At 42.8% G+C, this 25,102-nt stretch overlaps 1 protein-coding gene across 2 annotated transcripts; it reads left to right on the top strand.

The window, feature by feature from the left end:
• Nucleotides 1-17,515: 17,515 nt before the first annotated feature.
• On the top strand, nucleotides 17,516-21,935 carry LOC148400077 (hatching enzyme 1.2-like). 2 transcript variants are annotated; one of them, XM_088372046.1, is made up of 9 exons: nucleotides 17,516-17,571; nucleotides 17,727-17,806; nucleotides 19,350-19,421; nucleotides 19,501-19,656; nucleotides 20,727-20,847; nucleotides 20,934-21,112; nucleotides 21,220-21,301; nucleotides 21,570-21,694; nucleotides 21,832-21,935. In XM_088372046.1, coding segments are annotated over exons 2-9 (807 nt in total). In that variant the 5' UTR covers nucleotides 17,516-17,571; nucleotides 17,727-17,736; the 3' UTR covers nucleotides 21,834-21,935. The 2 variants fall into 2 exon arrangements, with proteins under 2 accessions (XP_088228172.1, XP_088228171.1); XM_088372045.1 differs by lacking the exons at nucleotides 17,516-17,571; nucleotides 17,727-17,806 and adding an exon at nucleotides 18,284-18,323.
• The last annotated feature ends 3,167 nt before the right edge of the window (nucleotides 21,936-25,102 follow it).

The raw sequence follows: 25,102 nt of genomic DNA, 5'->3' as shown, positions 1-25,102 counted from the left end.
TCAGCTCGTCGAGAAAATGCGATTTAAGCAATAAAATTAAAAAAGCGCATAAAACCTACACCAAACGTTGCGGGTGGTCATTTCTTCATGTGTCGTGGTCAACTCGGCACTCTAAAGCCCCCAAGAGCACTTTTTTCTATGCCAACCTAACCAGAGTGACGGGAGGGGCACAATTCAGAAAACGTGCTCAGCTCAGCCCATGTGAACTGCTAGATTCATCATATTCTGCGTCAAAAGAGGTTTCTGAATCGGATAAAATGATGCTAATATTGCCGCTAGAAACGGAGCTGTCGCTATCATCTGTCATGTTGTTTGGGTTTGTTGAGATCCGGATGTAGAACTTGTGACGTCACAGTAATGGCGCCACCAGTGTGGCTGCGTGCAGAACCCGATCGATAAACTGGCATTTAATTTTAGCTTTATTCTTAGTAATCGGTGTCCATTTTTAATTTCCAATGCGGCAAATGTGTTCTCTTTATACATTCTATCAAATTCTGTTCTAATTGAAAAAAAAAGGGATGTCTCTAGGCCTTTAATGTATATTGGCATTTCTATACTCAGACACTGTATACCACATAATTTGCCTGGAATTCATAAGCTTGCTTGGATACAGCATAAGATATATTATTTTATTACACTGTAAAGTATATTCATATTGTGGTGTAATTTTTTTTGTATTTTCTGCACTGGTATTCTTCACTAATAGTACTACTATTTACAGTATGTTCGAAATATCAAAGGTGTTTCAAGCGCAAGCACATCTAAACTTTCGTCCTCTAAATCAGTGGTCCCCAACCCCCGGTCCGTGGATCATTTGGTACTGGGCCGCACAAGAAAGAATAAATAACATTACATTACTTGTGTTATGTTGGACCAATGTTATGAGGATGTTGCAAGTAAAGTTGCATAAGGAATACACAGTGGATTCACGTTTATTATTATATTATACTGTGGTGTTCAAACATAGAATTCCTCCGTGGAACTAAGGGTTGAAGGGTGTTTTGGGATGGCAGTGTTTATGTGGTGACGCATTTCCGTTGTTGTTCTGCTATGCAAAGGAAACTTCAATAAACAATATGCAGTCGGTGATTCTCTGATTTATTAATGCTATTTTTTGATTGATGCATTTAATTCTGATTTTCTAGAATTGTTTTTAGAAGTTTTCTTTGCAAAAATCGTAACGTCATCAAACACCGGTCCGTGAAAATATTGGCTGACAGTAATCGGGTCCATTGTGCTAAAAAGGTTGGGGAGCACTACACTAAATGAAGTAGGCCAAGATGCGGTTTTAGTTGATGCACCTCCCACTTCACATGTCACCGTAATTTTCGGACTAAAGGTCGCTCCGGAATATAGGTCGCATTAGCCATAAAATGCACAATAACATGAAAAAAAAACGCTCCGGAGTATAAGTCGCATTTTGGAGGGAAATTTATTTGACAAAATCCAACACCAAGAACAGACATGAACGAGCAACAACAGTATATAACTATATTGTAGCGTTAACAAAGTACAAGGAAAGACGTGGGTTTGGTAAACGGCTCTTTATTTAACAAAACAAACTTCCAAGTGTGTGGCGGCGTGGACTTCCAGCCACGGAGGTGGAAGAGAGGTCCATAGAATAGGACCGGGCGTGCGTAAAAGCCATGACCGAGGCCCATCCACCGTCCCCGGACAGCCACCTGGCCGAGCGCCGGCCCCCGACTTCTATCCACGGAGGTGAAAGAGAGCTCCGTAGAGTAGGACCGGGCGTGCGTAAAAGCCATAATAGTTTTTCAAACCTTCTGCGTCACTCCAAATCCTTAAATCCTTCAAACTCTTCATCTTCCGCGTCACTTGGAAACAAAGCCACTAATGATGCCGGTAGTACATGGGGCCCTTCGTCATCTTCGTCATCCCGTGATCAATCTTTGTCCTTTTTGTAAACAACCGCCGCACCGCGCCACGCTGCTGACGTCACTTGAAATTCAAATTACAGTAATCCCTTGCTACATCCCAGTTCGTTTATCGCGGTTTCACCTTTTCTTTTTGGTGAAAATTTTTGAAAGAATTCACATATAAGTCGCTCCTCATTATAAGTCGCCCCCCCCACCCAAACTATGAAAAAAAAACGCGACTTCTAGACTGAAAATTACATTAGTTATGTTAGTTTTGCTTCATTTTGTGTATATGTTGATTTCTTCACTTTTAACTTCCTATTTACATTCTTGTGGCTAATGAGATAAGCAAGCCACATTACATGCTTTGTTGTGATGCATTTTGGTACGCTTAGAATTTTTTAGTGTATGAATGCAAACTAATTCTAAACTATTTCTCCTATAAGTAATCCCTTCAGGAGTCATGACATCATATGACCTGGGTGCCACATTTCCAACCTTTCCCGTCATGCATCCTAACTTTATCCAAATGGCGCAGACATTCCAGTTCCCGAGATCCTCTACCGTACAGCCGTTTTTGCTCATGCTTTAATTTCTTCCTTGCAAGTAACACATCGTCGTTGGCCTGGCTCGTTTCGGGCTCCACCAGCACAAGTAATCTCGTCCTCAATCTCCTGGTGAACATCAGCTCTGCGGGAGACCGTTCGTGTTTCAGGGGAGCATCCCTGTAATTGAGCAGAGCTAGTTATGGGTCAGAGCTAGACTCCAATGCTTTCTTAATCAGGCGTTTGACAATCTTGACGCCGTTCTCCACCAGTCCGTTACACAGTGAGTATAAAGGACTAGAGTTGATGTGCTTAAATCCATATGACTCGGCGAAGTCCCTGAAATGCCGGCAGTGAAACTGAGGTCCGTTGTCTGTTCGTACAATTGATGGAATCCCGTGACGTGCAAAGAATGACTTGATGTGGGTCATCACTGTATTTGCTGAAGTGTCCTTTAATATTGCAATTTCAGGGAAATGAGAATAGTCTATCAGTAGCACATAGTCCTTGCCATGCAAGTTGAAGAGATCAATTCCCACTTTACTCCAAGGATCTCTAATTTCACTCTCCTCAATCCACAATGGCTCTTTCTGTTGTTTAGTCCTATATTTCAGACAGATTTCACATGATCTCACTGTGTCTTCTATCGCACTGCTCATCTTGGGCCAGTATGGTATCGCTTTTGCCCATCTTTTACATTTTTCCATGCCCAAGTGGCCCTCGTGAATCTCTTTTAGCATGTCTGTCTGTAGCACATTGGGGACCACTATTCTAGACCCTCTCAGTACGATCCCATCTATAATCGACAACTCGTCAACAAAATTACCATATGGAGCTGGTAAGGTGTTTGGCAACCACCCATTTTTTATGCCCCTCATGAGTTTCTGAAGGATTTCATCTTTAACAGTTGCTACAGCCAAACTTTCCCACATTGTATCAGACACTGGGCAGCTCTTTCTTATAACGTTCACATGCACAGTTTCATTTTATCATGCTAGATGTTAGGTTCTGTATTATCATACGCCCGAGACAGCGTATCAGCCACTACCAGTTGTTTTCCTGGGCTTTATTCTAGCTTCAGGTCGTATTTCTGCATACTCAAAAACAGCCTTTGGACACTGGGGGGCGTATATGCTAGACCCCAGTGATGCGCGGTGAGATTCATGACTGGGGAGGCACTGACGTCTGCCCCCCCCCCCCCGGTAAAATTTGTCTGACACCTAATCGCGGCACAAAAAAGGTTGGGGAATGCTGCTCTAGAGTAGCTGATTCATTATTTAATTTGAACTATTTTAATTAAAATTTCATATCAGCAGTCTTCACACATCAAAACACTCAATAAAGCACATGGAATCAAAAACTTGTTTTCGATCGTGTGTACAACTCCGTTTGAAAAGACATGCTCCGAAGTCCCGTTGTCCGAATCAAACCTTTTAACTCCGGAATTGGTCTTCCTTTACTGATGACCTCCTGCTTCAACCGAAAATCCATAGTTGAAAATCGTTTGAGTTTGCATATGTAATCCTCCATTGTAAAACGAAATGTAAAAACAAAGAAAAAACCCAATGTAAAACGAAATAAATGGACAACTGCTCCTCAGTTGTTCACTGTAAATTTGAACCGGATATCACTTATTCTACAGGTGGGCGCAAGAAGCATCCCGGGATCACTAGCGCTCCCTGCCATAAGGCTGGAGAACTTTTTTTTTGTTGCCTCCGTTGGGTCTCTTTTCAGAGCCGTTTTATTCATCTAAAGAAACACAACATTACAGACAGATGACAAAAAACACTAGATATTATATACATCAGCTCAACTACGGAAATTTGTTAATATAGCCACAGTGTTTGAACACTTAAAAAGCGACATAGAGACAGACAGCAGTTCAGTCTAACTGCATAGCCTGTCAGCATAGGCAGCCGTGTGATTACGCAATCCTCAGAGGAGGCAAGGCAGGAAGTTGCCTCCTCCGAGCGACTCGTCTTCGGTTTTAACATAACTAAAAATTCAGCGATTTTGGTTCAAAATGATACAAAACTACTGAAATTAAAAGGAAAATGACTATATAATAAAAACAATTGAATTAGTTTTTTCCCCTTTTCATGATGGCAGGGGAGGCACCCTTGCTTCCTCTGACCGCATGTCCCTGCTAGACCCTTTTTAGCAATGGTGACAAGCGGTTTGTGATCAGTCTCTGCCCACACTGTTCTACCATATATGTAAACATGGAACTTCTCACATGCATAGGGCAGGGCCAGCGCTTCTTTTTCGATCTGCGCATAATTATATTCGGCCCTCGTGAGCGCTCTGGAGGCATATGCCACTGGTCTCCATCTGTTTCCATATTCCTGTAGTAGAACTGCCCCTAACCCTGATTTAAAAGCATCTGCCAAGAATTTTTCTTTTGCGTCTTTCGTCGTAAAACCTTAACACAGAGGCCTGCACGATTAATTGTTGTAGTTCCTCAAACTCCTTTTGATGATTATTATTCCAACACCATTCTGTGGTTTTGCATAGCAAGCTTCTCATCTGGGCTGTATGTAATGACAGGTAAGGTACAAATCTACCAACACAGTTTACCATGCCCAGAAAGCGTTGCGCAGCCTCTTTATCTGTAGGTGGTGGCATGTTCTTGATGGCTGTTATCCTACTCTGACTGACCTGAAGTACCTCTGCTGTTACTACTATGGCATCCCTCTGTCTTGAGAGACAATGGCAGCGCCATGGAGCATGGAATCACTGGAGTAAACTACAGCATCTTGAGTGGCTCAGCAGTCCGATTCTAGCATGACAGTCTCTCCCACAAGCCGGACATACGAATTGAGTTGGTTGCTCTTGGGCCTGAGCTTCCTGTCTCTGTTTCCTGCGTTCACGCTTGCTTTCCAAATCCTGGATTCTTTTTTCCTCGCCTTTCCTTACTCCTTCATGAATGACTTGGCGCCAGGACTTACGATCCATCGCTTCCATCGCTTGAAGCTCTGCCGTTAACACTTCACCTAAATAGGTGAATTTTGTTTTTCTGAATTCACATTTTTTTGCATTTAGCTTCAACCCATGCGACCGGGCAGCTTCTAAAAGCTTGAGTTAGCCTGGCATCATGTTCTTCAATAGTGGATCCACTAATCAATATGTCATTAATGTTCAAGTTCAAGTTCAAGTTCAAGTTTACTTTATTGTCACAGGTACCAGATGGCCAATCAGAACGCAGCCTCAGCGGTGGCTGAGGCAAAAACCCAGGCGTGGGAGGAGTTTGGCGAGGCCATGGAGAATGAATTCCGGGGGGCTTCGACGAAATTCTGGTCCACCCTCTGGCGTCTCAAGTTCAATTTCAATTTCAAGTTCAAGTTCAAGTTTACTTTATTGTCAAAAATCCTATGTAACAGGGTTAGCACAGAAGTTTGAAATTGCGTTTGACCAGTCTCCAATGTGCAGTTTAACTAAGAACATTTAAATAAGACATTGACATAAATCTCTTTCTTTCTCACACACACATACACACAACACACACAACACACACACACACACACACACACACAGCTAACTTACTCATACTGAATTTACAATTCTTTCTCTGACATATTCATTCACAACATAAACACAGACAATGCACACTTACACATTGCAGTCATTCAAACACTAACATGCTGATAAGACATGTGCAATACTATACAATAAAATACTCTCTCTCACATTCACACACACGCACACACACACAGTGTATAATAAGAGTTTGTCAGGTCTTTCCACAATTACCAGCGAGTGGACCCATTCGGTGGATTCTTCAACCCTTTCAATGATATCGAGTTCTTCCAGCCGCTGCAATTCTACTTTGAGTTTATCCCTTATGGCTAGCGGTACTTTACCACGCAGGTGAATTATTGGTTTGTAGTTGTCTTCCAACTGTATTTTGTGTATCATCTGGAAAACTCCTATTCCTTGAAATACGTCGGCATATTCATCCACTATGTTACGCACAGACTTTTCATTGTCAACAGTGTGTTGATGGTTGCTTTTAAGCCTAGAAGTGATGACTTCTTCTTGCCCTTTACAATAACAAACTCCAGTTCATGGACTTTTTTGCCATCCCTCAACATCATCTTACATTTACCCATGTGCGGAATTATTTCCCCATTGCCCTCAGTCTCAATTTTGTCTTGTCATCTATGAGGGGCTTTATCTGCAAGTTGAGCAGTTCAGTCTCCGTGATGATGTTCGCTTGAGCTCCCGTGTCCACCTTGAATGTGATGTCCGCTCCATTCACGTTGTGTGTCGCAGTCCACTCCTCGTCATCAGACTGCGATATGTTGATTGATCCCACAAAGAAGTCCTCTGCATCCTCGTCGTCAGAACCTTGGAAAAGGTTCACTTTCTTATCCTGATCTCTGGGCCTCTTTTGTCTGTATGCACGTGCGAAGTGATTCCTCAACCCGTAGAGTCAGCATTCTCTTCCAAAAGCCAGACATTGACGAGGCAGGTGTACTCCTCCACAACTTCCACATGAGCGTTGTTGCTGCTCCTTGATGACATCGTTCTTCAGTGCTCTCGTAACTTGGTTTCCGGTGCGTCTGTTCATTATTGTTTGCACCTTGAACTCAGCCTCACTTGTCACGCCCCCATCCATGGATTTTAGGCGCTGCTGGGTGACCTCCCTGGCCTGACATATTTGGACAGCCCTGTCCAGGGTCACGCCCGTCTCACCCAGAAGCTTTTTTACAATTTGATCTCTGGTGAGGGAATCAGCCAGCTCTCCAAAATTGCACGACTGACATTTGAGGTTCAGGTCTGTGATAAGTTCCTCCACCGACTCTGTCTCTGTTTGATTTCTGGAGTTGAACACATACCTTTTATATGTTTTGTTTCGTTTAGGTGTACAATACTGGTCGAATTTTCTCAGCACTGCTCCATAGTCACTCTGAACCTCCTCGGTCAGCTGGAAGCTGTTAAAGACATCGATAGCTTCAGCTCCCGCCACCGTCAAAAGGAGCACTATCTTCCGCTCGTCGTCATCCTCCGCGGCCTTGATCGCAGTGAGATACAGAGTGAAGCGCTGATTGAAATGCCACCACTGGTCCGCCACGTTACCAGACAGCCTCAGTTCGCCGGGGGGTTTCAGCTGCTCCATCTCCGACCAAAACGGCCCGCCCGCCAAGCCACTTGCACACGCTGCGACAATACGCCGATGCGAGGTAGCCTTAGCTTTGGCTCCGTGAGACGCAACAACAGCAAATCCTCGTCCCGCGACTCACAACATCGAATGCAAGGTCCGTGCACTCCTGGTAGCACGTGTTGTTTTGTTGCAGTGAAGAAAGGTCACTCCGTAACGTTTAAACACTCAACTTTATTACAGCTTCGCAACTCTGTAGTTGTACTCTCGCACTCAACTCTCACTTCGTGGTTCATACTCTCGTCACATGACCCGCTTGACCGGGCATAGTAATATGCCACAGTTGGGGGGTGCACACAAATTTCTGTAGGGACTATAGAAAAGTAACTACAGTGGAACCACTGAAGTCGACCGCCTTGGTACTTGACATATTCAACATATATTTTCAATGCAAAATGTCAGGAAATCTTGGCCTCGGTTCTTGGACAAAGCTTTGGAAACCGACATTAGTTGTCGTTGTTGTTTAGTGGGTTTTAAACTATTGTGACGCCCAACTGCGTTAGTGCGCAACACTTTTCCGAAAAGTTGCACCCACGAGACCACAAGATCATGCCGGTGTTACATGTCAACTTGCTCCCATGTTATCTTGCTCCTCTCGAGTTACGACTGTTAGGGTAAAGCGAGTTGCGCAGTTTTGTGTTTCGCGACTGCAGATTCGTCACAAGCGACATGGAACTTGCCTGATTGCAAAACTGTTCAAATTCTCAATAAAAAAAAGTTGAACGAAACGTCTCGTTTGTATTTCTGACTGGCTGGAAGAAATACCAAACACTATTAAAAAATAGAACATTCATTAGCGGGATTTGAATCCGTGACGTAAAGAAACAAATAACTGCTCACTTGGCACCACCTTAACTGTTGCGCTATCATATACTCACTGCAACTGGAATAAATTATCTTCAATATAGCCAAAAGTAAATTACCCGGCGAGGGTACGCGTTCATCTGATCCCTTGTGTATACCCGCCCATGTTAACTGGCTCCTCGGAAACAACTTGACATGGTTGCGATCCCAGGCTTCACGCCAACCTCGTAGCAGGGCATCATGCATTTATGACATGATCAACTTTCTAGACACATAACGAATGGGTCCAAGCACTGAAGCAGCGGTGTTATATTGATCGGCTTTGTGTATTAATAGGCTAGTGGAGAGAGCAGAATTTCACAAGTGGTTGTCTATCATTCGACGCGCAGAGAGTGAGCGGTGGGATACAGTAATCCAGGCGTGTCCAAAGTCCGGCCTGCGGGCCAAATCCAGCCCCCGGTCATATTTCATACGGCCCGCAGCTTCGGTCTTATAATGTATTATTCATGGCCCGCCTGCACTGTCAAACTGAATAAAAAAAAAAAAAAATCATGAAACTTGAAACTGTAATTCCTCCTATTACCAAAGGATGGCAGCACCAGCCCTCTCCGCTCATTTCTGCCATGGCGACTGCAAAGAAAACGAGGAAAGTTGACATCGAAGGCCGTCGCTTTCAAGAGAAATGCGAATTACAATACTTCTTCACTGACAATCAAGGCAATTGTGTTTGTCTAATTCGTAAAGAGACTGTTGTCTTGTTTAAGGATTTCAACGTAAAGAGACACCATCAGACTAAAAATGCTAACACATACGACAAGCTAACAGGGAGTGACCGCGCTGATACAGTGAAGCAGCTCCAAGCTGAACTGGCATCACAACAGCGATTCATCACGTGGGGCTGTGAGTCAAAAGTAAATCAAAAGTAAAAATTACTTAATATTAAATATTACGAAGTGGCAATGTTAATACTGTTGAAGTTATGAACCTGTAGACGTGACACAAACTGTTACTTTCTGAAAAATATTGTAAATGACGGGAGCAAAATTCACTTGTTTTAAGTTTTAATAATAACAGACCACTTTGCATTACTTATAACTCCTGTTTAAAATGTTCATGAGGCAAACATAATTTTAAACTCCATCCATCCATCCATCTTCTTCCGCTTATCCGGGGTCGGGTCGCGGGGGCAGCAGCTTTAGGAGGGACTCCCAGACTTCCCTCTCCCCAGCCACTTCATCCAGCTCATCCCGGGGGATCCCAAGGCGTTCCCAGGCCACCTGAAAGACATAGTTTCTCCAGCGCGTCCTGGGTCGTCCCCGGGGTCTCCTACCGGTGGGACATGCCCGGAACACCTCCCCAGGGAGGCGTCCAGGAGGCATCCTGATAAGATGCCCGAGCCACCTCATCTGGCTCCTCTCAACGTGGAGGAGTAGCGACTCTACTCCGAGTCTCTCCCGGATGACCGAGCTTCTCACCCTATCTCTAAGGGAGAGCCGGGACATCCTGCGGAGAAAACTCATTTCGGCCGCTTGTATCCGAGATCTCGTTCTTTCGGTCACGACCCATAGCTCGTGACCATAGGTGAGGGTAGGAGCGTAAATCAACCGGTAAATTGAGAGCTTTGCCTTTTGGCTCAGCTCTCTCTTCACCACAACGGACCGGTACAGGGTCCGCATTACTGCCGACGCTGCACCGATCCGCCTGTCGATCTCACGCTCCATCCTCCCCTCACTCGTGAACAAGACTCCAAGATACTTGAACTCCTCCACTTGGGGCAGGATCTCATCCCCGATCCGGAGAGGGCATTCCACCCTTTTCCGATCGAGGACCATGGACTCGGATTTGGAGGTGCTGACCCTCATCCCGACCGCTTCACACTCGGCTGCGAATCGTTCCAGCGAGAGCTGGAGATCACGGCCTGAAGAAGCCAACAGCACCACGTCATCTGCAAAAAGCAGAGACGCGATGCTGAGGTCCCCAAACCGGACCCCCTCAACGCCTCGGCTGCGCCTAGAAATTCTGTCCATAAAAATTATGAACAGAATCGGTGACAAAGGGCAGTGTTAGGTTCAGATTCAGCAAAAGGATCAGCAGACAAAACCAGTGAGACAGAATGTTGAGTCTTTTCTCGCGAGGAGTGCAAACAGACTTACATCAATCCGAAATACACTAAAGGTCTTGTTTACACTCCTCTCTTTTTATTTAGGAATGCCCTACCTACAATGTGAGACTAGCCCCTGATAGGTGGGGGGGAAAGCGTGGGCTTTGTCTCAGGAGTGAAGAAACGAGATTCTATGTGAAACTAGAAGTCGCGGACAGGATCCCACGAGAAACGAAAAGTGAATGTTATGGGAAACAAAGTAGTCATGTGAAAAGAGTGCATAGACAAAATGACATGTGCAGACATCAACATCTTGGATTCCCAGATGTGTAGAAGGTCAGGAAACCCCAGACAGCATCGTTTGACTTGTTGTGGACTGGGTAATGTCTGCAAGAAAAACAGCAAGCATTCTGCGCAATAACTTTATTAATAAGTACGCATTAGGGAACGCATGATAACATATATATACAATTTATCTAACAGGCAGCCTTGGCGGAGTCCAACCCTCACTGGGAACGAATCCGTCTTACTGCCGGAAATGCGGACCAGACTCTGGCATCGGTGATACAGGGACCGAACCGCCCTTATCAGTTGGCTCGGCACCCCGTACTCCCGAAGCACCCTCCACAGAACCTCCCGAGGGACACGGTCGAACGCCTTCTCCAAGTCCACAAAACACATGTGGACTGGTTGGGCGAACTCCCATGCATCCTCGAGGATCCTGCCGAGGGTGTAGAGCTGGTCCACTGTTCCACGGCCAGGACGAAAGCCACACTGCTCCTCCTGAATCCGAGGTTCGACCTCCCGACGGACCCTCCTCTCCAGCACCCCTGAATAGACCTTACCAGGGAGGCTGAGGAGTGTGATTCCCCTGTAATTGGAACACACCCTCCGGTCCCCCTTCTTAAAGAGGGGAACCACCACCCCAGTCTGCCAATCCAGAGGCACTGTCCCCGATGTCCACGCAACGTTGTAGAGGCGTGTCAGCCATGACAGCCCCACAACATCCAGAGCCTTTAAGAACTCCGGGCGGATCTCATCCACCCCCGGGGCCTTGCCACCGAGGAGTTTTTTGACTACCTCAGTGACTTCGACCCCAGAGATTGGAGAATCCGCCTCAGAGTCTCCAGGCCCTGCTTCCTCAATGGAAGGCGTGTAGGTGGAATTGAGGAGGTCTTCGAAGTATTCTCCCCACCGACTCACGACGTCCCGAGTCGAGGTCAGCAGCACGCCATCCCCACTGTAAACAGTGTTGACGTTGCACTGCTTCCCCCTCCTGAGACGCCGGATGGTGGACCAGAATTTCCTCGAAGCCGTCCGAAAGTCATTCTCCATGGCCTCACCGAACTCCTCCCACGCCCGGGTTTTTGCCTCAGCAACCGCCGAAGCCGCGTTCCGCTTGGCCATCCGGTACCTGTCAGCTGCCTCCGGAGTCCCGCAGGCCAAAACGGCCCGATAGGACTCCTTCTTCAGCTTGACGGCATCCCTTACCGCCGGTGTCCACCAGCGGGTTCGGGGATTGCCGCCACGACAGGCACCAACGACCTTACGGCCGTTAAACTCTTGTAAATTAAATTATTTCATACAGTTTGTTCAATATTATCTGATGCTTCAGATATGAATGTAAGGCAGAAATAGTGTTTTTAAAGTTGTTCACATCTGCCTGAGTGGCTTATATTTGGTTATTTTTGTCATTTAAAAAATAAAGACAATTGGGACAATGAAATTTGTTTCATAACAGTATGTATTTGCATAAAACTTCTGTAGTTAAAAAAATGTCTGAAAAAAGTATTGGCCCCCGGGCCCCTTCACTTTATTAAATCTGGCCCTTCTTGCAAAAAGTTTGGACACCCCTGCAGTAATCCCTCGTTTGTCGCGGATAATTGGTTCCAAAAACCACCCGCGATAAGTGAAATCAGTGAAGTGCGGTCACCCTCTCATCTGTACATTTTTTTTTAATCTGTACATTTTTTGTGTGTCAATAAATGTACCGTATTTTTCAGACTAAAAGTCGCTCCGGAATATACGTCGCATTAGCCATGAAATGCACAATAAAGCTCCGGAGTATAAATCGCAATTTGGGGGAAATTTATTCAACAAAATCCAACACCAAGAACAGACATGAACGAGCAACAACAGGTTAAAGGATAGGTATGCTAACGTGACATAAACACAAAGAAGAGCTAAGAACGGGCCTGACATAACATTCAGAGTTATTCAAATAACTATTACATAAATAACATGTTTATCAAACTATCTGTCACTCCAATTCATTAAATCCATCGATTGTCCTTTATGGAAACGATACCGCGTATGCGCCGCGCCGCTGACATCTAAATATTCTAAATATTCCACAGACCCATATAACAATATATAAAGTATATATCAAATAACTATCATACAAACAACATTATGAAGCCATCTGTGTCACTCCAAATCATTAAATCCATCGATTCAAATTCCTCGTCCTTTGCCAACAACACCGCGCGTGTGCCGCTCACGTCAGCCTCGTCTTTATTCCACGGATTAGTATATAACTATATTGTAGCATTAACAAAGTACCAGGAAAGATGAGGGTTTGGTAAACGGCTCTTTAGTTGAAAAAATATGAGTTCAACGAGCCAACAACTACTGAACTGTAATGATAAAAACATATACAGGGTGCTACATGAAATAAAATATATCAAATAACTATAACATAAATAGTTCACCGCCACACGGCCCCAAGCACCGGCGTGGACTTCCATCCCTGGAGGTGGCATTTCCAGCCCCGGAGGTGGAAGAGAGCTCCATAGAATAGGACCGGGTGTGTGTAAGAGCCATAATAGTTATTCAACCCTTCTGTGTCACTCCAAATTATTAGATCATTTAAACTCTTCATCCTCCGTGTCACTTACAAAGCCGCTAATGATGCCAGTAGTACGTGGGGCCCTTTGTCATCTTCATCATCCCGTGATCGAATACTTTGCACTTTATGTAATCAACCGCCACGCCGCGCCGCTGACGTCACTTGCAGTTCAAACTACAGTAATCCCTTGCTACATCGCGGTTCTTTTATCACGGTTTCACTTTTTTTTTTTGAAAATTTATGAAAAGAAATCACATATAAGTCGCTCCTCAGTATAAGTCGCCCCCCCAACTCAAACTATGAAAAAAACGCGACTTATAGTCCGAAAAATACGGTATACGAAATCATTTAAGTGCGTATTTTATTATTAGAACATTAAATCATTGTTTCAAACATGTAAATAATACATAATACAAAAATTGTATAAATATTGAAAATATAAATATTATACGTATGTGCGTGTAACATGTTAACAAGAAGTACTGGGCAGGCTAACGAGTTAGCGGAAAGATGCTAATTCACGATCATGCTAACATGCAAAAACGGACCTCTAAAGGGATTTAAACGAACATTTGGAGCAGTACTACATTGTCCTAAAGGTTAGACACGTGATCGTTCATTTCTCTTGTTAGGAGACCCATTTACATCGTCAATGACTCCTGTACCACTGTAACCGACGTATGTACACGAACGTAAAACAAGAAGTGGTATCGCCTGAAAATGGCATTCAAAATAAATCACCCAACCTCAAATCAAAGCACGGCTGAATAACATAAACAACATGGAGAATTCTTAACACATACTGTAAATATGTTTCTTGAACAACTTTTATTATTATAAATGTTGTATAACAAGGTACAAGTGTACATACTGTAAATATATTTTTAGAACTCTTAATATTATAAAAAAAATTCTATAACAAGGTTCAACACTGTAAATATGTTTTTAGAACAAGGTACAAGTGTACATACTGTAAATATATTTTTAGAACTCTTATTATAAAAAAATTCTATAACAAGGTTCAACACTGTAAATATGTTTTTAGAACTCTTATCGTTCTAATATTTATATTTTTTTATAAAAAGGTACAAGTGTACGCACTGCAATTGTGTGGGCACTCCTTGCCTCCTGCTGGCGTGTGGGCAAGAGTTGTGCCATAATTCCTCAATTAAGAAGTTTTATTTTGACTTTAATTTTTTTTTTAATTTGGAAAAGAAATACGCAATGTATTGAAACCTATATAAATGAACCGCGATGTAGCGAGGGATTACTGTATACAAAAGTTTACCGCTGAAAAGGTGGCACACTTGCACAGCCCCCCAGCCAAGGAATATTTATTGTTCTGTTAAGTTTGACATCAGAGCACTCTTTGCACAATGTTGACATTCAAAAGTCCTTCGAGGCATTTGAATACATGCGCGCCCAATGTTCATGTTTGACAGCTTCCTCGCGCTAGTCTAATTCACGTTGTATTGTGTTATTACGTTATGCTTGTGATACACAAGTAAAATTCACCTTTATTGACTTTTGACTATTGACTCTATTGACAGTTGTTTGTCTCTCTTCATTACATTTTAACCGTCCTTGCACTACTATTTCAAAATCCATGCATTGACATCATCCATGACATGGTGGTGCAAACAACTGCTAACTGTGAGGCGGACGTGCTAACGGTTAGCAAGTCCGCCTCACAATTGGGAGGGTGTGAGTTCGATTCCACCTCTGGCCCTCCCTGTGTGGAGTTTAAATTTTCTCCCCGTGTCCGCGTGGGTTTTCTCTGGGCACTCCGGTTTCCTACCAAATCCCAAAAACATGCTTGGTAGGCCAATTGAGCACTTCAAATTGCCCCTAGGTGTGAGTGTGAGTGTGGATGGCTGTTCATCTCTGTGTGCCTTTCAATCGGCTGGCAACCGGTTCATGGTGTCCCCCGCCTACTGCCCGATTACTGCACGCCCACGACCCCCGTGGGGACAAGCGGTATAGAAAACTGATGGATGGATGGATGGATGGATGGATGGATGGATGGATGGATGGATGGATGGATGGATGGATGGATGGATGGATGGATGGAAGGCTTGATGGATGATGGATGGATGGATTGATTTAATATTGGTTATAGAAATAACCAGACTTCACACGGATCAATCGTTGTTTAAAACAAAGCATCACAACTTCTGAACATTATGTATATAAATCACAGAATGATTTTGGGTTTAATATTTCATATTTGATGGACTTAATTTTGTCGTCGATTTTAGGTCTATGTGTAGACCTAAAATATACGTCTATTTTTGGTCATTCTATAGACCTAAAATAGACGTCTAAATTAGGTCTATGTGTCTACATATAGACCTAATATAGACATCGATCAGGTCACAGAAATAACCACACTTCATCCGAATCAATGGTCATTTAAAACAAAGCAATGCAACCTCTGTTCATTATTTATAAAACCTACAGCTGGTTTCGGGTGTAATATTTCATATTTAATTGATTTAAATTTGTCGTCTATTTTAGGTCGACAGAAAATTTGAATATTGTGATGAAGTTCTTTATTTTCTGTAATGCAATTAAAAAAACTAAAATGTCATACATTCTGGATTCATTACAACGCAACTGAAATATTGCAAGCCTTTTATTATTTTAATATTGCTGATTATGGCTTACAGCTTAAGAAAACTCCAATATCCTATCTCAAAATATTAGAACATTTCCTCAGACAAAGTAAAAAAAAAAAGATTTTTAACAGCAAAACAAAGTCAAACATTTGAAAATGTCCATTGATGCACTCAGTACTTGGTTGGGAATCCTTTTGCACGGATTACTGCATCAGTGCGGCGTGGCACGGAGGCAATAAACCTGTGGCATTGCTGAGGTGTTATGGATGCCCAGGATGCTTCAATAGTGGGCTTTAGCTCATTTGCATTGTTGGGTCTGGTGTCTTTCAGCTTCTTCTTCACAATACCCCACAAATTCTCTATGGGGTTCAGGTCAGGGGAATTTGCAGGCCAATCGAGGACAGTAATGCCATGGTCAGTACACCATTTACCGGTGGTTTTGGCACTGTGGGCAGGTGCCAGATTATGCTGGAAAATGAAATCATCATCTCCATAGAGCTTTTCAGCAGACGGAAACATGTAGTGCTCTAAAATCTGCATTTACTCTGGACTTCATGAAACACAGTGGACCAACACCAGCAGCGGACATGGTTCCCCAAACCATCGCTGACTGTGGGAACTTCACACTGGATTTCAAGCAACTTGGATTTTGCTCCTCTCCAGCCTTTTCTTCAGACTCTGGCGCCTTGACTTCCAAATGAAATACAAAGCTTGCTTTCATCTGAAAAGAGGACTTTGGACCACTCTGCAACTGTCCAGTGCTTCTTGTCCATAGCCCAAGTCAGACGCTTCTTCCGTTGTCTTGAGTTCAGAAGTGGCTTGACCTATTGTAGGCCATTTCCCGGACACGTCTGTGAACAGTGGCTTTTGATACGTGGACTCCAGCTTCAGTCCACTGTCTTTGAAGCTCCCCCAAATTCTGGAAGCGACTCTTCTTCACAATGCTGTTAAGGCTGCGGTCATCTGTCTTGGTTGTGCAGCGTTTCCTGCCACATTTTCCCGTTCCAACAGACTTTTTGTGGATGTGCTTTGAAACTGCACTCTGTGAACAGCTTGCTCTTTGAGAAATTTCTTTTTGTTTCTTACCCTCCTGATGGAGGGTGTCAATGATGGTCCTCTGGACAGCATTCAGATCAGCAGTCTTCCCCATACTTGTGATTTAGTTTACTGAACCAAGCTGAGTGTTTTTTTAAAGCTCAGGAAGCCCTTGCAGGTGTTTTGAGTTAGACGATTCAAGTCCAGAATGTATGACATTTTTGTTTTTTTAATTGCATTACAGAAAATAAAGAACTTAGGTTTTTGTGGCATTCCACTGACGATTATGCTTTGATCTACCGTTAAAGAACATTTAACTCTACTGCATTTGATTCTTGCATTTAAAAGATCTGCCCAAACTGTACCAATCTCAAACAATTTAACATTGAAGTGGCACTTTGTGCTGACCATTGATGTTTGTACAAGTGTACAATTCCCACGGAAATTTGCAACGTGTGTGCTTGAAATATATGTTACTGATAAGTCTATGTTTTGATAATCCCTATTTGTTTTTCAAAGGATACAAGTATATAAAAGCCCAGACAAAAATTTCATCTGTCAGGTCCAAAGAGAGGATTCAAGGTAGGCATACTTGCTGATTCTTGTAGTGGAGATCATGGAAATGTACACTACACTAAAAAGTTATTATTTCTATGGGACCTGTTGATGCATTTTTTTGCTACCTGTGCAACGGTACAACATCAATCACTATGTATTTCTTCTGTCTTGTACTACAGGTCAGCAAGAATGGCTTTTTTGAAGTTCTCAGCGCTGACTATACTGCTGCTGTCTGCCTACTGTTGGGCTGACAATGAGGTAACAAGCGTCACAAATTAGTCATGTTTTTGGACTGAATAATCAATTGCAAAACCGGTGTTGCAACATTAGATATGTATGCCACTAAGACTACATCACTCGTGGTGGCAGTTGCTGGGCATTCAATTGAGGAGGAGCACAGGTCCATTTCAGCACACTAACAAGAAAGACTGCCAAAACTCCTTTATCTCGTGTGTGTAATTCACCAATTCACTAGATTCAGACCAAATTTCAATGTTAACCCGGAAGTGGATGCCCATAAATTAATTGGGTGGCAATAATAAATTAGCCAGCTGTTGAGTTTTAAATGTTTTATGGATTCTGAAACTTCTGCTGTTGGCCTCTCACACCGGAACACATGGCAAACAATTAATGCCATTGTCCCAGAGAGAATGCCTCGTCAGTTTTAGAATGCCCGCTGATGGCTGCTGAATAGTATTTTGACACACACTGCAAAAACCGACTTGGATTTAATTTTTTCCCCTTGGCCACAATGCAGAATGGAATCCTGGTTAACGTAAGTCATTTTAAACTTACTATGACAGCATGTGTGCGACTGACGGTTTTAAGTGTGTGACGTTTGTGAACAGTACGCATGTGTGTGACATAGCGGTCTGGAAGCGAAGCGAGTGGATTTAGTAAGACTGTGTGCGGATGAGGAACTTAGAGCTGATAAGAACGAACGAGACAATATTGAGTTAAGCGTAAGAAGCAAGAGGAAAAAGAGTGACAAATAAACTAGGATTGTAGTGCCATCTCTGCCTCCCTATGGTGTGTGTATTGTTGGGCCACTGGGCCCCTGTTGAAGATGTGAGACGACCGCGACGCTGCAGGCAACTTTGGCCTCGGGGAAACGTTTCCCTTGTGTCCCCTGACTAAGGTTAGGTGGCAAGCAAGAACGAATACCATAAGTGAACGAGGCTTTGTAAACCTCTGGCAGCCACCGTATTATAATCAAATTAGGTTTCTCATCTGTTGGACAAGTTGTTGACAGACGGACAGACCAGTGACAGAAGCGATGACGGAAGTACTTTTAAGACCATGATGGCGGACGGATGATTATATTATAAAACAAGATGAATTGATGATACCAAAATTGCGGACTGGCAAATTTTGGAAAAAGTGCCCATCTCTGAGTTACTTCCTCTTTAAAAAAACAACAATGGTGAGCATTGTAAATATGGCATACCAATTACAAAATAATAAAATAAAAGTTACAACTGAGTTTTTACAACAGTTACATCAGAGTTTTTATAAAATTTAATTTAATGAAACAGTCGTTTTCTGTGTCGTTTTGGAGTTCAATTCACCTTCAGATACGTGCCATGTCCTTTTTTTTTGCAATATCGGTTTAGGAGGTAGTCATATCTATTTGTTGCAAAGTATATGTTCATCTGCATTTCTAATATATAATTTTCTCTCCTGTTCCCTCAATGATATGTTTCAAAACAACCAGGCAGGTATGTATTAAATGTAATCGCCAGTACCTGCATAAAGATTGCAACACCTTTAGCTACAAATGAAATCATGTTTGTGTCTCAAACCAGATGATGTCACAGAAGATCTGAGCAACCTTTCTGTGTCAGAACTTCTGGAGCGAGCCAATAGTAATCGGAGTGAGTATCAGCTGGTACAGTCTAAAAAAGTTCAACAGCGAATGACCAGGGTTTAAACAATGTGAATTATGTTTTCCAGTCCGTTCAGCTGATGAGCCATTGCTCACTGAAGGAGACATTGCCATTGACAGTGATGCAGAGAGAAATGCTGACCCCTGCACCAGTCGAGGTTGTACATGGGGCAAGTGGAGTGATGGAAAAGTCTACGTTCCTTATTACATCACCAATCACTTCTGTAAGTGGCTTTAAGACTCTTATACAGTATAAACTTGTGTGTCCGCATTTCATGATTTTGCCGTTAGTGGATTCCTGGAAGGTTAAAAGCAGTATGTTTAAGAATTTTGATCACCATTTACCTTTTTAGACCTTGAGATAAAGGCATTTAGGGTATTTTTAGATGAATTGCCACTACGCAACCTTGCTTGCTTTATTACGTGTGAGGGTCCCACTTTTAGTTTAATAGAATGGAATGTATTTTTTTTATGCACTGATGCGGTTCAATTGGGCAAGAGTGAAAATAGCAAGTACTTTAGATGCAGTCAATAACCTCTTTAAAACCTGAATATTGGCAGTATTCTGTGTTAAGTCATATGAACACGTGCAGAAATCCGAATATGCCCTTAATCAGGTGTTGAAAATTCTGAATAAAACCCCTGGTTTACGTCTTTTAACCCGAAAATCTGGGCTTATTAATGCAATCAGGTTACCTCCTATTTGCTCAAGCTCCTGCTCTATCCGTAAGGAATCTTGGTCTAACTTGAATACATTGATTTTTCAGTGTTTTCACATTATTTTTAAACAACCATGGTGCCAGGGCAAAAAAGTATACGTTTGGGGCAAGGGCGAAACAGACTGCTTTATCTTGTGGTGAATGACAAAGTATTTTTTTGACAGTAGAAAGTGACAAGCGTAAATTATGTCTATTTGCACCATGACGTCGGCACGTGTTGCGGGTTCAATCAAGGTATTCAAACTCACAAGTAGCTGTGTCTATTGAGGCATGTGAACTGGTTATTCCGATTGTTTCAGGAACTGGAATTTTAACCTTAACCCAAATATTCACAGCATGGAAACTTATCAATGGTGTAAACCGGTGGTTACATTAAAATGAGGAATAAGTATTAATAATAGTAATTAATTATTTTCAGTGTTTTCAAAATATCAATCTAAAAGCAAGGTTTTAAGCTAAAACTAAAAGCCCAAAATAAATAACGATGATGTTAAAACCTATTTTAAAAAATAATAATTCATAATTAAAAGTCATCGTGCTCTGAATAAGATACAAATGCTTTCTCATGCCGCTAGCGTCCCGTGAGAAGGCCATCATCACCCGTGGACTGGAATCCTTCTCTTCATTTTCCTGCATCCGCTTCAGGCCCACCAGAAGCAGTGACCGTGACTGGCTGAGCATCGAGTCCCAGAATGGGTACAAAAATGACAGCAATAAACAATTTCATTGAAAACCATTTTATAATTTGTTGTTCTCATCAACATTCCTTCTATTTTGTTCAGATGCTACTCCTTTGTCGGTCGTCGTGGTGGTAAGCAGGTGGTTTCTCTGGCTCGCCATGGATGCCTTTATCATGGCACTGTCCAACATGAGCTGCTCCATGCTCTTGGATTCAACCACGAACAGACACGCTCTGACAGAGACAGCCATATCAGAGTTCTGCTGCAGAATGTTCAATCTGGTAATGTAGTTGATCATGTATATCACGTGTATCAATTAATATTGAATGATATTTAACAATCTTTTCACATATCAAACCAAATGACAGACTTTTTTTTTGTTCTTCAGGAATGGAGCACAACTTCAGGAAAATTGCCACCCTCAACCAGGGCACCTCTTATGACTACAACTCTGTCATGCAGTACCACAAGTATGAACAACTGGAATGCCCTGTACAGGGGTACTGCCAGGGATTTGGGGTCCTACGAAAAATACGTACTTTGGGCCCCACCATTTCAAGGCTGAAAATTTAAAATACCATTTTCTATGGCTTCAATCAGTCATCAGCCACCATTTATTATCCTGTGCTGCGTTCCTGGTCCTGTGACACTCAGAAGTCTTCTTGGATTCTGCTGTATGAACATAATGTGACGATATTTTGGTTTTAACCAAGTGTTTTGTTTTGTGTCATGTTTTAGGTATGCTTTCTCTAAGAACAATCAGCCCACCATGCTGCCTATTCCTAACTCCAATGTATCCTTTGGCAACGCAAAGGAGATGAGCCGCACTGACATCGCCAGGCTCAACAATCTCTACAAGTGTTGTGAGTATCCACCTCTGCAGACAATATCAATAAAAATAATTATATTTTTTATTGTTCGTGTTATAAATATGCTAACTACTAATAACTAATAATTACTGTTATCAATCTTACCTGACTGTTATGTTCCTTTGTTTCAGAGGAAGCCTTTTGTCAAAGTAACGAAGGAGCCATTGGGCATCAGAATTGCAGCTGTGAATTCAACAGCAAACTCTGATTTTGCAATAAATTTACATGAACATGAGATTTTGTGTCAAGTGACTTGTTTGCCAGTGTGTGTGTGTGCGCGCGCATGCATGTGTGGTGATTTCTGCATTAAATTTAGATGAACAAGAGATTTTGGGTCAGATGAATTGTTTGCCATTGTGTGTGTGTTTTCACAATAATCAGGTTTGACCATACCCCAAAAAGATTCTATAATCAGGTTTTAACATACCCCAAAAAGATTGTCTTCAAACCCAGTCATCACACAAAATACAATCTACATTGTCTTAAAATGGTTTAAATAAAATACTGCTGCCACCCATTCAACAGACAACAGGTCAGTAAGACAATTTGGATTGTTTTATTCCGATAAAAAATTCTGTATAAATAAAGTTTTGGTGATTGATTGCTTGATTTAGTCGAAAAGTGTCACACAAGGACTGAGGAGCACCTGCAACCTTTCTAGTTGTTTTTTTATTACTCCATCCACTCATTTGAATGTAGTTCAATGAAAAGTTTGTGGTTAAAAGTCTTTGACTGTGTAGAATACATTCGGGTGATCCTGTCGTTGGCTGAAGTGGCTATGATTGTAATTGTAAAAATAAATGTTCTTGAGTTGGCACTATCCTGGGACCAGCCAGGAGTCACATAAATCAATTGATGGTGGCAATATGAATGTGTTTCATTCCATTCCTGTAAGATACAGGTTCTTTGGTTGTTACATTTGAAAGAAAATCCAAAATTCCAAAAAAACGCTCGCGACCCTGGTGAGGAAAAGTAGTTGAGAAAATGGATGGATGGAAACCTGCTTCATGTATGTGATAAACATTGAGTATTAGTTGTTGAGAACACAGAAATTAACTTTTTTGTTCAACCATCACAACACGAAATTGCCAAGTAAAGCAACAGAAGAGATGCCTCAGAACAGGTGTGGCCGCTACTCACACAGAGACCTTATATAATTTCCCTATTCTTACACAAGGAATCAGTGACTACTTCCAATTGAGAGGTTTAAGTCTTAGTTATTTCTTTTCAAATCAGTATGTTACTATTATTTTATGTCCGGCTACTAATTGTACACTCAAACTTGTCTAAAAAAACAAATTCAATGGTTGCACATGCACTTGTCTATTGCATCAGTGACACAACAAAGTATTTATTCCTGCCAAAATTGTCTGTGCTAATTATCTAAGCGGAGCTCCAGGTCACAGCTGTCTCTAACGGCGAAGTTAGCAAACGGAGTGATGAAAAATGCATTTCTGTGACCCAGACTTTATACAGTACATTTAATCAAAAGGGCAGTCCTTGCTGTTTGTGTATGTGTTCTTCATTGTTGGCAGCCATGGTTCTAATTGTGTGAGAGGCTGGTCAGCTAAGCCCTGCTGCGTTGATAATACAGAGTGGCCGTGTCCTCTCTTTGTAGGCTGTAAATTTCGCATGGGAGGACTTGTGATCTTCTGCTGCACTGCCATCAAATAAGTTGCCTTGTCCTCCCCCTTGGGATTAAAGACTGATTGGATTGTTGTCCAGCTTCTGCAGACTTTGCAAATTATCTAACCATTTGAATCAAGTGTGTTGCAACAGGGAGCTATAGAAAACATGCAGGACACCCCGCCCTCAAGGACCAGCGTTGCCTACCCATGCTCTACTTTCTCCAGACATTCTCAGGATATAAAAATGAAAAGTAACTATTGCAAACAACACAACAGTTAACGGGTGTCTTCTAAATGGCAATTGCATAGTAAGCATAAATGTAACTCACTTAAATATAACTTCATACAGTACATAATACATGACTCTTGTCCAAAACTCCATGGTAAAAAATGTGTCTTTCTGGCAGCATCTTTTAAAGAGCACAAAGCCCTTCTAAAATTTTGTACGGGATGGGAAGTCCTGCCCAGAGAATTTAGTGTACAAGTGTTGAATTGCCAAGGTCCACTCAAGTCTTTCACCTGTTTTTGTCATGGGTCGGATGGAGCAGGGCGACCAAATGCAGCTTGGACCAGGGTTTATTGGAGGAACTCAAAAGACAGACTCGGCAAACTGACATGACTTAACAAAATAACTAGAGGACTAACCGACAGGGATGTGACACAAAGGACGTGAAGACATTAAACGACAACAGGAACCAAAAAGACATCAAGACAACAACAACACAATGATCCGACGGGGCGTGAGGGGCATATACTGAGAATATTTTTGAAGCAAAAGTTTTTACAGTCGGGTGCCCTTCCTGACACCAACCGAAGGGGAAATTGATTTTCTGTAGGGGTTGACTCCCTTAGCCCATTCCTCTCCCGAGGAGCCCAGTGGGCAGTGGTACTATTTAACCCATAGTTGGGGGCTAGTTCGTGGGCACCAGGGCGTGTCCACACACCGGTGGGCCTGCGTGCCGCACGTCTAGGGGCCAGACCTCCTCCGAGTCCCTTGTAGTTTTACCTGGGTCCGTGTTGTACCTAGTTACCATGTGTCGCCGCGTGGAGGCACTACATAGGGCTTGCTGTTAGAGAGGCTATGTACTGGCAGAGAGAGACTTACGCACTCGGCTCTCCCGTTCGCATACTGCTAGCCAGCGGTGAGGGCAGACAGGACTTATATATACGACAGGTAACAAGAGGCAGGTTGTCACGCCTTAGCCCCAGCTGTTCCACTAAGTGTCGGTTGTCTTGGTTTCTGTCTGTGTGCTCGCCCCTCCCCTCCTGTGTGCCCATGATTAGTTTGATTATTCCCACCTGCCTCTTGTTACCTGCCGTGTATATAAGTCCTGTCTGCCCCTCACTCCCCGTCGGATCATATTGTTGTGTTCATGTCATGATGTCTTTTTGGTTCCTGTTCCTGTCATTAGTAATATCACCCTGTCATTTTGTTTCACTTCTTTGTCGGTCAGTCTTGCTGTTAGGTTTTGTTAGTGAGTTATGTCAGTTTACCGAGTCTGTGGTTTGAGTTCCGCCAATAAACCCTGGTCCAAGCTGCACTTGGTCATCCTGCTCCATTTCCATCCAATCCTTACACAGGTGAGAATAATCAAACTAATCATGGGCACACAAGAGGGGAGGGGCGAGCACACAGACAGAAACCATGACAAAAAACACATAGTGTAACGGCTGGGGACGAGACGTGACAGTTTTGAGGTCCTGCATCTTCCTGCACATGACTAGAATTATGAGTGTGGACATGCTAGCCTGCCTTAAATCCTCCGACTCTGGT

This window comes from Syngnathus floridae, chromosome 3 (assembly GCF_059516105.1).
Source record: "Syngnathus floridae isolate MCC-2025c chromosome 3, RoL_Sflo_1.0, whole genome shotgun sequence".
Lineage (NCBI taxonomy): Eukaryota > Metazoa > Chordata > Actinopteri > Syngnathiformes > Syngnathidae > Syngnathus > Syngnathus floridae.
The sequence above is the reverse complement of the archived record's forward strand: the minus strand, read 5'-3'. Positions and strand labels throughout refer to the sequence as shown.

Coding starts and splice junctions, on each gene's coding strand:
- LOC148400077 (XM_088372046.1), top strand. CDS start 17,737: ATGGCTTTTTTGAAGTTCTCAGCGCTGACTATACTGCTGCTGTCTGCC. Junction 19,657..20,726: donor TTACATCACCAATCACTTCT/GTAAGTGGCTTT, acceptor TCATGCCGCTAG/CGTCCCGTGAGAAGGCCATC. Junction 20,848..20,933: donor AGCATCGAGTCCCAGAATGG/GTACAAAAATGA, acceptor TATTTTGTTCAG/ATGCTACTCCTTTGTCGGTC.